At 40.1% G+C, this 12583-nt stretch overlaps 1 protein-coding gene across 4 annotated transcripts; it reads left to right on the top strand.

The window, feature by feature from the left end:
* The first annotated feature begins 2858 nt into the window (after positions 1 to 2858).
* On the top strand, positions 2859 to 8090 carry gata6 (GATA binding protein 6). Of its 4 annotated transcripts, none has more exons than XM_029454106.1 (7): positions 2859 to 3347; positions 3973 to 4881; positions 5469 to 5635; positions 6426 to 6551; positions 6665 to 6752; positions 6860 to 6957; positions 7304 to 8090. In XM_029454106.1, exons 2-7 carry the CDS (start codon positions 4032 to 4034, stop codon positions 7463 to 7465), a joined length of 1491 nt encoding a protein of 496 aa, XP_029309966.1. In that variant the 5' UTR covers positions 2859 to 3347; positions 3973 to 4031; the 3' UTR covers positions 7466 to 8090. The 4 variants fall into 4 exon arrangements, with proteins under 4 accessions (XP_029309966.1, XP_029309967.1, XP_029309964.1 ...); XM_029454107.1 differs by having other exon boundaries at positions 5463 to 5635; positions 6914 to 6957; XM_029454104.1 differs by having other exon boundaries at positions 2862 to 3347; positions 5463 to 5635.
* Positions 8091 to 12583: the final 4493 nt, after the last annotated feature.

The raw sequence follows: 12583 nt of genomic DNA, 5'->3' as shown, positions 1-12583 counted from the left end.
TATTATTATTATTATTATTATTATTATTGGCAGCAGTCACGGTAGTGCTATTAGCCTACAATTACAAGATACATTTGGTTTCCCAGTGAATTTATGATAAAGATAATGAGATTACAGGCCTGCGTCTCTTTACGGTGGCTGACAGTCACGCAGGCCCGCAGTGTTTGACCGTCTGTGGATAAATGTGGAGACAGGGCGGCGTCCTGCCACTTCTCCTCACAGGCTCCGTGTGTCAGAGCAGCACACTTTGACATCACTGCGAAAACACCTCATTTATCAACTCGAGGCTCTGCAGCCAGTGAGTAAGAAGTAAGAGGAGTTGATGTGGGGGAGAGAAAAGAGAAGAAAAAACAACAGGATTTTGTATTCTCACACCTCCCTGACAACTCACTGAGACGATGGGATGGGAGACAGTAGCGCATGGTTTGGTTACTCCCTCTGATAAAATCCCATCTCCAAAATCTGTCTGGCTGTCAGATGTTAAGTCCACCCTGATCCTGTGTTACAACTGAGAGCAGGCAGAAGCCACGAGACCTGCAGGACAGTGCAGTGTGACTGCATGTCTAAATATAATAATATGTCCCCAAAAAGGAAGTGAGCAGAGTTGGTAAAGTTGCGTGGGAACTGAGAACTGCATCCTACAATTAATTATATTTATTTCCATATCCAACACACAAATAGACTCACAGAGCTACGCATCTTCAGACCATTGTTATATATCTTTATTTAGACATCCAGACCAGCAGGAACACTGGGCTGAACTGCAGTGTACTATCAGCTGTCGTACAATTATGTAAGTTGTGGAAATAAAACTGTGTTTTCCTACATGAACTGACACAACAATGGCTCCTCAGTCATGTGTCAGACAATAAAATAAAGTAATATAATTGTAAAAGTAGTTGTAGTGGTTGAATAATAGTAGTGACAATAGAAGAATTAATAACAATAGTAGTAATAATATTAAAAGTAGCAGCTGATAATAATAATAATAATAATAATAATAATAATAATAATAATAATAATAATAATAATAATAATATATGTAGCAGTAGTGGCTCTAGTAGTAGTATAGTAGTAGTATATAGTAGTACATAATAGTAGTAGTTGTAGCAGTAGTGGAAATACGTGTAATAATAATAATAATAATATGTTTTAATAGAAGCCGTTGTAGTGGTAATATAAATATGACTAATGTTATAGAGAATATTATTAATTTCGGAATATGATTATAATAAATAGGCTATTATAAATACCGTGTAGGCTATTAGTATTTCATCTTTCAGCTTCCAGGACAGACTTAGTAAAATACTAGGCCTAGTTGTAGTAGCGAAGTCCCCCATGCAATATACATTGTAGCAGTATAGTATGAGCAGAGCAGGATAATATTAGTAATATATATTAGCAATATATTTGTAATATAAGTGGTAAATTAGCGATTAAACGATGAATGCAGTCTCGTCTTTCAGTGCAGACTCAAGTGGTAGCAGTAATGATATTTGTAATATTAATAGTAAATGCTGGAGTCCTGCAGCCTGCAGTGTGTGTTGTAGTGGCCCGTTAGCAGCAGTAGCCTAATATTACATAAAGAGACGTAAATGGTGGAGGACTCAGGTCTCCCTGCAGCCTCCGGCTCAGCCTGCTGTGTAGTAGTTGTAGTCGTGTTAGTAATAATAATGAAAGTCCTCAGATCTCCCTGCAGCTCAGTCTTCAGTGCTCAGCTATCTCCCATCCAGACAAAATGTAAACAGACACAAATACCTGCTGAATGGTTGTGAGTGTGATGAACTATTTGTTAACCTCTGTGAGCACGCACGAGGACGAGCTGTAAATGAGTGAATGATTCAATTGACACCTCGCTACTTTTGATCACTTCACTCAGCACAATGTATATTCTGGCTGAACGAATCATCGCGGTTCAAAGCGAAGAGGAGACGTGCAGAGAGTTTGTGCTTCGACACAGCTCAAGACATTTAATCCTGAATGAAAGCGTCTGAGTTAAATAAACTAATTAGCCAGGGGGGGGGGGGGGATTTATTGATCACTGTGGTGAACATATGAGAATAAACAAAGAGGAAGACATTAGCCGGAATCAAAGACGTTTACCTTGAATACAGATCAGAATGAGAGCGGAAATTAAAAAAATAAATGTTAAATTTACCGCTTTATTATTATTATTATTATTATTGTCCTAAACGGATTCATATCCATTTAGCACTATGACTTGACTAATGGACATTAAGTCAGCTGTTATCAATCAAAGTCATCATAAATGACATTTTCTTAAAAAGCCTAATACAGTTGGAACAATCAGCTATTTAAAAAAAACAAGTATTCAGATAGTCAAAGTAAAAGTAGCAAAAGAAAAGTGTAAAAATACTCAACTGCAAGTACAAATCATGCTTTCAAAATCTGTAATAAGTACAATTACAGCGGTATTATGATATTATAATGCAAGCATATCGTATGCAGACACAGCCTGATTGTTATACTGTAAGCATATATTTATTATACTGTTTTGTTTTATATTGTAGCGTTTCACTGTTTAACTACATTTTATACTATTGGGTAAGTGTGTAATTATTTTGTTCTATTTTATTAACTATGCTTTTTATGTAAAATCTTAATCGGGAAGGAAACGTATACACTATGTCACATGTATATAGTGCAGTAAATAGTACAATATTTCCCACTAAAATTGAGTAGAAGTATACAGAAAAATAAAATTGAAGCTGTCGATTAAAGTAAAAGTACCTCAAATTTGTATTTAGGTAGACTACAGTACTTGAGTAAATGTATTTAATTACATTCCAACATTTTAATCAGCAGGTGTTGAATAAATGTCAGTAACTAATTCAAAACCAAAGTTGTAAAGCAAAACAGCAGCTTACAAAACTAAGATTAAATAACAGATATATATATATGGTAAGACCGGTTTTAAGTATTGATTAGAAATCACATCTGATCAAATTAAAAGCAAAACAAATGAAAAGGGGTGGAGCTCCATTTGTCCGAAGCATAACTGTCGAAAACTCTCTGAAAACCTGCATTTGGAAATTAGTTTTATTAAAGTTTCAGACGCTCACGTCGCTTTTTTCTTTCTTTCTTTCTCTCGCTCTCTCTCTGTTCCTCCGTGAGATTGATTGGAGGAGTTTACAGGCTGGCACCCCCATCGTGTTTTCAGCCGCTCACACTCCTCATGATTGGTCCGCCTCCTGCAGCCTCAGCCACCAGAAGCGCCTCCTCTCATAAACCTCGTCAGACCGCACAAACGTTTCCCATTACTTCCAGGAGAAGCAGCGACTCACTATTAGGAACTTTGAGTGCGACCTATGGCACACAACTAGCAGGTATGTGGTGGAAAGCGACTAATGTCTCTTCTTTTCCCCTCTTACTGTCTTTTCTCCCTCATGCTCCCAGAGCTGGTTGAAACATTTGGTGGTGAGGACCTAACGCATCATTTCGGGGTATTGTTTTATCGCTCCTGCCTGCCTCTCGGCCCTTATCTGTTTTGAGTCTTATCAAATGGTTATCTCTTTTGCTGTGAAGACATATTGCGTTTTGTTTCCTATCTGCTATGTGTGTGTGTGTGTGTGTACTTTTGTGTGTGTGTGGGAGGACAGAGATTTGACATAGACGGATCCAGTGCTTCTTAAGAGCGCTTGATGGGAGTATGGCAGTCACTGCGTGCGGATTGGATGTGTTTTATTGGAGTTATAGATGAAATAGAGTCAGTGAAAATGCCGTGAAACGAATAGTCAGATTAATATTTTTTCGAAATGTAAGCTGGACTTTTAAAGATGAAAACAAGCTGTGCATCAGAGGTAGAGTTGCGTTTCTTCAGAAAGTTTCTATCCAGATGTTTATGAGACGATTTTTACATCCAGTCGTTCATAACTTTGCCCCACATGAGTAAAGTGTATTTTCTTCTCATTTCCTGCAATCCTAACGGCTGCAACTCTTTTTTTCTTACAGGGTAGACTACTCCCTGACGATCTTTATTAACCCTTACGGTGTATGGAAAGTGCTCCTGGATGGACCTGGGCGAAAACAGCTGGTCCATGGTCAAGCGAGAAGTATCCAGCAGCCCAGGGTCGCCGGCTGAGCAGACCTACCTGCCCGGTGACAGCAGGAGGGACGGTCCCACCTCGGATGAGCTGAGGACACCTCCGATCGACCTTGACGCACTGGGGCACCGCCGCTCCGACGGCAGATCACTACACTCCTACGTTCACTTTGGACACCATAACAACACCCTGACCACGGTCGAGGACATCCCGTTGTTTACGGATTTAGATCAAGGCAGCAAACTCGTCCTCTCCAGCGGAGCGCACAAGGCGGGCTTGTTGGTGGACCCGACCGACATGTACCAAACACTGGCCATCGCGGCAGCGCAGAGCCAGACTGGATATGATTCCTCCTCTGGTGGTTATATGCACTCCAACCCCAACTCCCCGGTGTATGTTCCCAGCTCCCGGGTGGGCCCCATGATACCCAGCCTCTCTTATCTGCAGGCCAGCGGCTCTGCGCAGCCCAGCCACGCCGTCTCCAGCCATTCGGTCTGGTCGCAATCCGCCCCGGAGAGCCCTTCATACAGCACCGGGAGCCCACACGCCTCCAGTCGGTTCCACTACCCTCCAAGCCCGCCGATGAATAACGGGACGCCCAGGGACACCGGCTACAGTAACACGCTGAATGTGGGCGGCAGAGAGCAGTACGGCCTCTCTCGGTCCCTCGGTGGGACCTACGCGAGTCCATATTCTCCCTATGTTGCACCGCAGCTGACCCAGCTGCCCTCGCATTGGACCGGGGGACCTTTTGATAACACCATGCTGCACACCTTGCAGAGCAGAGGCGCGCCCTTGATTCGAGGACCAAATGGGGGTAAGGAATGTATGCAAAGTAGAGGAAGACATAGTGATGGAATAATGTTAATTCTCACTGTCAGGGATAATGATAATGATTGAATTCCTTTCATCAGACATGCAACAGATGAAGTGTCTTTAGGCAAAGCACTGAAACTCCAATGCGTACAGAACCTGATCTCCATGTGAAGGCCAGAGGTCAAATCATAAAAATAAAAAAAGAACCTAAACAAGCTATGCTTAATAATGTACCACACAAAAGAATATTCCTATGTTTGAAATGTGGCCGGATTTGGTCTGAAAGGGCATGTAAGTGTGACGTACTGCAAGAGAAAAATAGGCCTTTTTGTGCGCGCATGCCCATAACTGACCAAAAAATGTGCAACCATGGAATAATAAAAAAGTTAAACAACATCAAAGAAAATTGTAAATATAGGCTACTGAAAATGTGTCAGTTTTATAACATTACGTCGGTGGATCTGATTTAATTTGCTTCATATCAATGTCCGGGAAACGCAGTCCCTCATGAAGATTACACACTGTGGGCAGAGTTTTATGTTTAAAAGTTGGGCGTTTTGCTGATTTAAGTGTTTCTTTTAGTTACAGATATTCTCGACGACATGGGGGAGAGCAGAGAGTGCGTAAACTGCGGCTCTATATCCACGCCGCTCTGGAGGCGCGACGGCACGGGTCACTTTCTCTGCAACGCCTGCGGCCTTTACAGCAAAATGAATGGGCTGAGCCGGCCATTAATTAAACCACAGAAACGGACGGTAAGCAAGGGACCACTTAACCGCTCAATTTCCTGCCTAATCGTTTCAAACAATGGCTGGAGATTATTGCCAATGGTAACCATCGTGTCTGACCCAGAACAGAGACCTTTATGCACTAGATTAATCTTTTTTTTTCTAAATGTGGTCTCATTATATATGTGACTAGTCATGTAAAATAGGGAGAAATAAAAAAAATAACACATTTGACATTTTTGTGTGTGCTTTTTGTGCACAATGTTCCATCATTTAGCACACCACCCAATAATATGAATTGATTGATTGTAAGATTTGCTCGCGATGAGGTCTGTTAGTAAATTCTCCATAATTTATTTGAAAGGAATTGAAGGTGCTGATTAAATTGGACTGAAACCACCCATAGCCTACATGGAGATATTTGTTAACGTAATTAATGAGGCACTCAATCTGTCACAGTGCTTCTGTTGGGCAATTTAATCTTAATGGGTGACAATGAGGCCAAATCCTTTCCTGGTGCCATTACGCACAGCTTTTCTTTTTTAGGAATCTGATGTCACGTATGACTCCTTGAAAATAAACATCCCCTAAAAGAGGGTAAATGGCAGTTAAATGAATATCATAATAGGGCCTGTATTATTGTTAGGAAATAGGGTGTGAATGGTTGAATTGTAATTAAATTAGCAGAGTGTGGCTTTAACTTCAGGTGACAGACGCCAAGTCTTGACATATCTATTCATATCACCTCCCTTTCTTTAATGTCCCAGTTATTTATTGGTTATAATCATTAATTGAATGTTGTTGTTTTTGTCATCAGTCAACGTCCAGAAGAATCGGCCTGTCCTGCGCTAATTGTCAAACCAGCACGACCACTTTGTGGCGCAGAAACGCGGAGGGAGAGCCAGTGTGTAACGCGTGTGGGCTCTACACAAAATTACACGGGGTGAGTCGAGATTTTATTTCTAATTTCTTTCAAACGTAATACCCACTTTGATTAAATCAACGCATCACAAAGCAAAAACAATAATTGGTCTCCAAAAATGCTCAAATCTGCAGGTACCTCGGCCGCTCGCAATGAAGAAAGAGGGAATCCAGACAAGAAAAAGAAAACCGAAGACCTTGAATAAAACAAAGGGATCCTCTGGTGAGTTACTGATAATTATTGCTTATATCCTTGTGGATGACTATCATCAAAATGTTGCTTTTTTTATAATATTATCTCAACAATATATTTCATATATATCTTTTTAGGAAATAACAACTCTGTCTCTATGACTCCCACATCCACATCTTCATCTAATTCAGAAGACTGCTCGAAAACCAGCTCTCCCTCCGGACAGGTGTCAGGGGTAAGACTTTTTAACATTTTCTTATATTTACATTTGAATATCTTCTGCCCTATTTAAATTCTAAGCATCGCATATATTATATTTGGATATCATGTGCGATGTGGCACAGGAGTTTGTTTTTAATAAATAAATAAATAGTTATTTTAAATGTAAAACGTTGTCCTTGATGCATTCTCAGGGTTAAATGAAAGCAAGTGTTTTGCTAAAAATATCACATGCACGCTGACTGATGCTCTGACTGCTGCATGAATCACATTCCAAATAGAGACAAATGCCTACTGTATACAAAACATGTCTGCTGAAAATACACTTAGGCTAACAATACATATTTGCTTTGGTGTTGTAGGTCAGTTCGTCTGTGCTGTCCAGCTCAGGGGAGGGAACCGGCTCCGGCTCAGTGGTGAAGTACCCGGGACAAGACAGCCTGTACACCAGCGTGGGTCTGTCCCAGCCATCAGATGTAGCTTCAGTGAGGGGTGAACCCTGGTGCCCCATGGCCTTAGCTTGAACATCTAAATCTTTGGGAGGACAGCAATCCCTGGCCCCCTCCGTCTGGATACGATGTAGTGTGGAAGTATTCGGGGGGCAATGTTTGTTTCCTTCCTCGCAGCTGATGCAAGAAGAGTCGGTCAGGAGGGGAAAGAAGGGTGAGGCGACCTTCAGTCACACTGCAAGCTTGAACCGAGCGTGGAATAGCTGGGATTGTTTTCCAGGTTGGTGCGGGGGATCTTGTTGCCTTAAAAAAAAACAAAGGGAATCGCTAGGCCAGATGATCAATCAGGTGGCCTGCTTTGGATGATTTCTGGACCCGCCATGCACTCGATACCTCTCCCCATCCACCATGGCACAGAACCAGATCTCGTTTCTTAAAAAAAAAAAAAAAGCCATCATGTACATACCGGATTTCCTCTCTGAAGAAAAAGCTGTTGATTGGATACCACTGCTTCATAAAGCGTTATATTCTTTTAAGGACATTAAAAAAAAAATGTGTTTTTTTTTCCACAACTGGAATCATGCCACAAGTGCCAAGACAACTTTTATGAATCAAAAGAAAAAAATATTTATAAATCCTCCATTGTTGAAAACATGGCTATGACTGTTAATAAAGATATCATTATAGAGTAGAAGTTAAACCATTCTGATGTCTTCTTTTCAAAAAATATATCTTTATAAGTGGTTGTTTGTAGTACAGTAGTGTTGCACATGTTTTCCACTGAAAGCTCTTACTGTATTTGACTGAAACTAGTTTGGTTTAAACAGGGTATAAATTACTATGTCGTCAAGTGGTTTTTGTTTAATTATTGACTGAAAAAAATGCAAATAATCAACTCTTTCAGACTCATTTTTGACACTGTAATGTTGCCAGCTTTTGGATAGCATTAAGGTACTGTTCTCAAAGCTACAGAGCTATTCTACAAAAAACTCTTTTACATGCAAAGCAGTTGGATGGCTTGTTTGAACAAAGCACACCCATAATAGACTACCTACTGACCTTTATGTTACAAGACATAAACTGCAAAAAGGTAGCTGCACTACCTGACTCAATACAAACCGTGTACCTTTCACAATGCAAGCATGTGTGATTGCATCATTTCATACCAAAATTAGACCATAGCAGAGCGTGAGGTCACTTCTGAACAAATTCATGTTACTTTGGGGACTAATTCCTGTGAGGATTAAAGGGAGTGTAACGACCCAGTAGTTTAACATGATGAGGTGTTAAAGTGGACAGTTGAAACAGGGAGTACAAGAAGCAAAGCTAGTTATATAACAATGCGTTTTCCTCAGAATGCACTCTTATTGTGGCATCGATTTTGAATTCACATGCTGTATGGTTGACATGCAAAAATCGAAATTCAAAAGGGTTATGTTTGATTTTCCACACTCTTTGTCTCCATGTCCTCCAGCGGAGATGTGTGGGCGGAGTCTCAAAAAGACATTTCATGGGTCGACTTAAACCTGAAGGTAATCTGATGAGTTACATGTGAAACTTGACGTAAAGAGGTTTATTTCTTATCTTTTGTTTTCATTTTCTTCCTCTTCATTCTTTTGGAAAAAAATTTTTTTATTTTTTTTTTGAAATATCATGTTTATTTTAGCATAATTCTTTTTTTGCTGTTGTTTTTATTTTTTATAAGAAATTATTTTATTTAAATTTCAGTCAAATAAATTGTTCTGTTGATGCAAATGATTTACAGTTACCCTGTTTTTTTTTTTTTAAAGAAGAAGAATCAATACTTTTGAAGCTGTGGAAAGAACCGTGTTCTTGCATAATATTAATATTACTCAGGCATACTTTTGTGAGGCAATCATAGCCATGCTTTAACTCCCTATTTCTCCCTGGTGGAACAAAAAAACTGGCCATATGTTCTCAAATGCTTTCATGATTGGGAGGGAAGCACACAAAGGGAAAACAAATCAAGACTAACTAACGTAAGGTGAGGATTTCCAGGGGCAAAAAATGTTTCAAAAATTGCACCTCAAACCCAAATTATTCTTGCAGATTTTGATTTCCAGCTTTTTCTGGGTTTACTTCCACATTCTGCTTATGTTTCATTAAAGCAAGCCTTTAAACTTCCTGACAGCTTTTTTACTTAAGAGTTTTTCTTTTCTACTGACCCCAGAAGGCTCAAAGCACAATCCACTTTCCTGTGTCCTCTTGAACCAGCAGCTCAAAGTACCTGTCACAATGTTTACTGTACTTAAGCGAATATGGCCTGTGAGTAATACCACATGAAAAGATTTTAGAGATGGTTAAGATTTATGTCTGGGCTTAGTGTTATCTGTCTGCTCTTTGACATATTGATTTAGCTGACTTTATTGAGTGTGGAGGAATGTCCTACGCAACACAACAGCCACATCCACAGTTTGGGGCTGAACATTGTAATTGCACGTTTTATTTTCCCATTTTAAAAGATCTAACTTTTTGACATTGTGTTAGAATGATACAGCCGCAGCCATTTTTTTTTTAAGCCAAAGATCATCCATCACAAAGGTTGTATTTTTCAATGTTAGTGTTACCAGTGTGGAGTTTGGCTGTAAAATGGCAAATGGAAACGTTTGGCATGTGTTTATTGGCTCCTGGGTGTTATATAAAACACAATTCGTACACTTCGACCACCAGGCATTAAGTCCTTGAGCTTGCACGTAGATAAATTACTAAACCACCTTCAGATATGTAAATGCAAACTAGTGTTGAACTCAAAACACGAGCAAATATTTATAGGTTTCTGAATTTATGAGGTGGTCCTACCTTGGCACTGTCTGACTGGTATCCATGGTGCTGCGAGGGAGGAAATATAAACACAACAGCGCAGAAATCCTCCCTGAGCTCTCATGTGGATGGATGTTCGCAGAGCTGAGGGTCACATCAACCACCACGTTCACACAGAGTGAGGCAAACGGCAAGCTTACGCTTATAATCTGTACAGTGGTGGAAAGTAATTTGTGAATGATGTTTGTCACAGAGTTTCAACGTTGTGACAGAGTGGGAATAATAAGTGATGAAACGCTGGAAAGAGGGGGAAAAGGGGGTTTGAGATAGACTTAGACAGACGAGGGAGAATGCAGAGACATTGATGGCTGCACAGGGTTGAAAGTCCTCCCAAAGTAAACAGCACAAGCTAACCCAGCAGCAGCAGCAGCAGCGGCAGCAGACTACAGGCCCCAGGGCTGTTTGGCCATGGGGCAGCAGCACAGTATAGCCCAGTGGCTCCCTCAGGAGATGCCCGTTGATCTTTCCATGTTGCCTTTCAAAGGCGGGCCCTGCCACCGGAAGAGATGGGATCTCTGACTCAGCCCTTTTGGGTTTCCTCGACAGACACGGGGGCACATTCTGGGAGAAACAACACTTAACAACATGATAGCCGTCCTGCTTGTGGAGTCTTTTCAAGATTTGACGTATACCATCAAAAGATCTAATGCGAAGTGAGTTTGTGTATATAAATCATTTATTGGTCTGGATTATTATTCTATGATTTATTCGCCTTGTCAGATTCATAGAAAGCCCAACTGTGCTTTCAAAGCTATGTCCACACAGCACTCTGCCTTCTCGGTTAGCAAACATATCCACCGCTGTATGGGAAAGAATAAAGGCACCTCCTCCAGCCCGTCATAAATATATCTTACAGCCTTACTCACAGGAAGTTTGTTGCACGCATAAAGGGAAGATAATCCCACTTGTCAGTTCAAAATAATACGCAATGATGAGAAACTCAACTCCTCTCTCTTTAATAATAAAACTAAACGACAGCTAAATGTGGAGATTACATCACTATGTATAGTCAGTGTTACTTAGAACAGAAACAGTGGGAGTGTGTTCAGGGAAGGCTGGGTGTTGGAACAAATGACACTTCTGGTGGAGATGAGTGAAGTGTATTACATGTTTGTGAGTGAGTGTGTTGTAAGGATTGCCAGGAAGTTGTAAGAGGAATAGGGTCGAATGGGAGGAGATGAGACTGAAGGCTGAACGTAGAGGAAAAGACGAAAGGAAAGAGCTTTGTTATGATGAAAAAGGGAAAGTTCCTTCACAACCCTTTCACCTAAAAGACAATGAAAAACTAGACTAGTTACCTGGGAACACAAAGCTAAAAAGCTATCATGTACATTGTACCAAAGAATGATATATTATAGTTATTATTCTGATGATTTCTCTTTTCATGCAGCTGTTATAATGGATGTATGTTGTAAATTTGTCAACTGCTCAACTTTTCTCTCCTGATAATGATTCAGACACCTCAAACCTGATACCTCTTTGTCCCACATTTAAAACCTGTACACCTCACATCGCTATAGTTTTCTCTATGGGGATGTGTGATATTTATTTTATTCATATTATGATTTTTTAATTAGCTGAATTAACCATACGTGACATTCCTTCCTAAACAGAATTTCTCAATTGAGGTTAGCGTCACGTTTGATGACATTTTGCCATACAGAATGACATATTACACTATTTTCTCTGTGTCTCCCACTCCAACAGCACCTGTTGCCTTCTTTACCGTAAGGTAAGGTTTAATGTAATTTAAAGAAACGGACCTAAATGTGAAACTACATGAAGGAACAATACAACCTCAAATATGACACGGGGCCTTATAATTGTAAACCTATTTACAATCTCTTTCCATGACAAAGAGCTAACTGCACACAATTACGTAAGAATAAAAACCCCACAATGATGACAGGGTTAGGAGATTAAACATTTTTGGCCTTGAAATTCACATGTTTTCTTCACCTGAAAGAATTGAGATCCACAATGTAACTGTGGTAGACATCTTGCATCCAGGTAAAGCAGGTATGAGTCCCACAGGCATTTCTTTTTTTTACATTTGTGTTTGGTTTATAAAAACTATCTGGCCCATTTGCAGAGAAATAACACATACATGTTCACTGGTAAAAGATATTTCTTTAATTGAATATTTTAGCATCTGCTACTGCACGTACTGTACATAAAGCCCTACTCTGATGTGCAAACATTCAAGACAAATAAAGCAATGCTGCGATTAAATGCCTGCCAGTGAAAAAGCTGGTTACATTTTGTGTTTGTTCAATCTGTTGTTCCTCCTAAAAGGTGCAGACTGTTGGGAACTTTCTGCTATGAATAATGTGCCAAACTGGCACTCACATA

The sequence above is a fragment of the Cottoperca gobio genome, chromosome 17, assembly GCF_900634415.1.
Source record: "Cottoperca gobio chromosome 17, fCotGob3.1, whole genome shotgun sequence".
Classification (NCBI taxonomy): Eukaryota; Metazoa; Chordata; class Actinopteri; order Perciformes; family Bovichtidae; genus Cottoperca; species Cottoperca gobio.
This window is presented reverse-complemented; position numbering and strand designations above follow the sequence as displayed.

Excerpts from the sequence above, each read along its gene's own strand:
- gata6 (XM_029454104.1), top strand. The coding sequence starts at position 4,032 with ATGGACCTGGGCGAAAACAGCTGGTCCATGGTCAAGCGAGAAGTATCC. Across the intron at positions 4,882-5,462 it reads GATTCGAGGACCAAATGGGG|TTACAGATATTCTCGACGAC; the intron begins GTAAGGAATGTA and ends TGTTTCTTTTAG. Across the intron at positions 6,753-6,859 it reads TAAAACAAAGGGATCCTCTG|GAAATAACAACTCTGTCTCT; the intron begins GTGAGTTACTGA and ends ATATCTTTTTAG.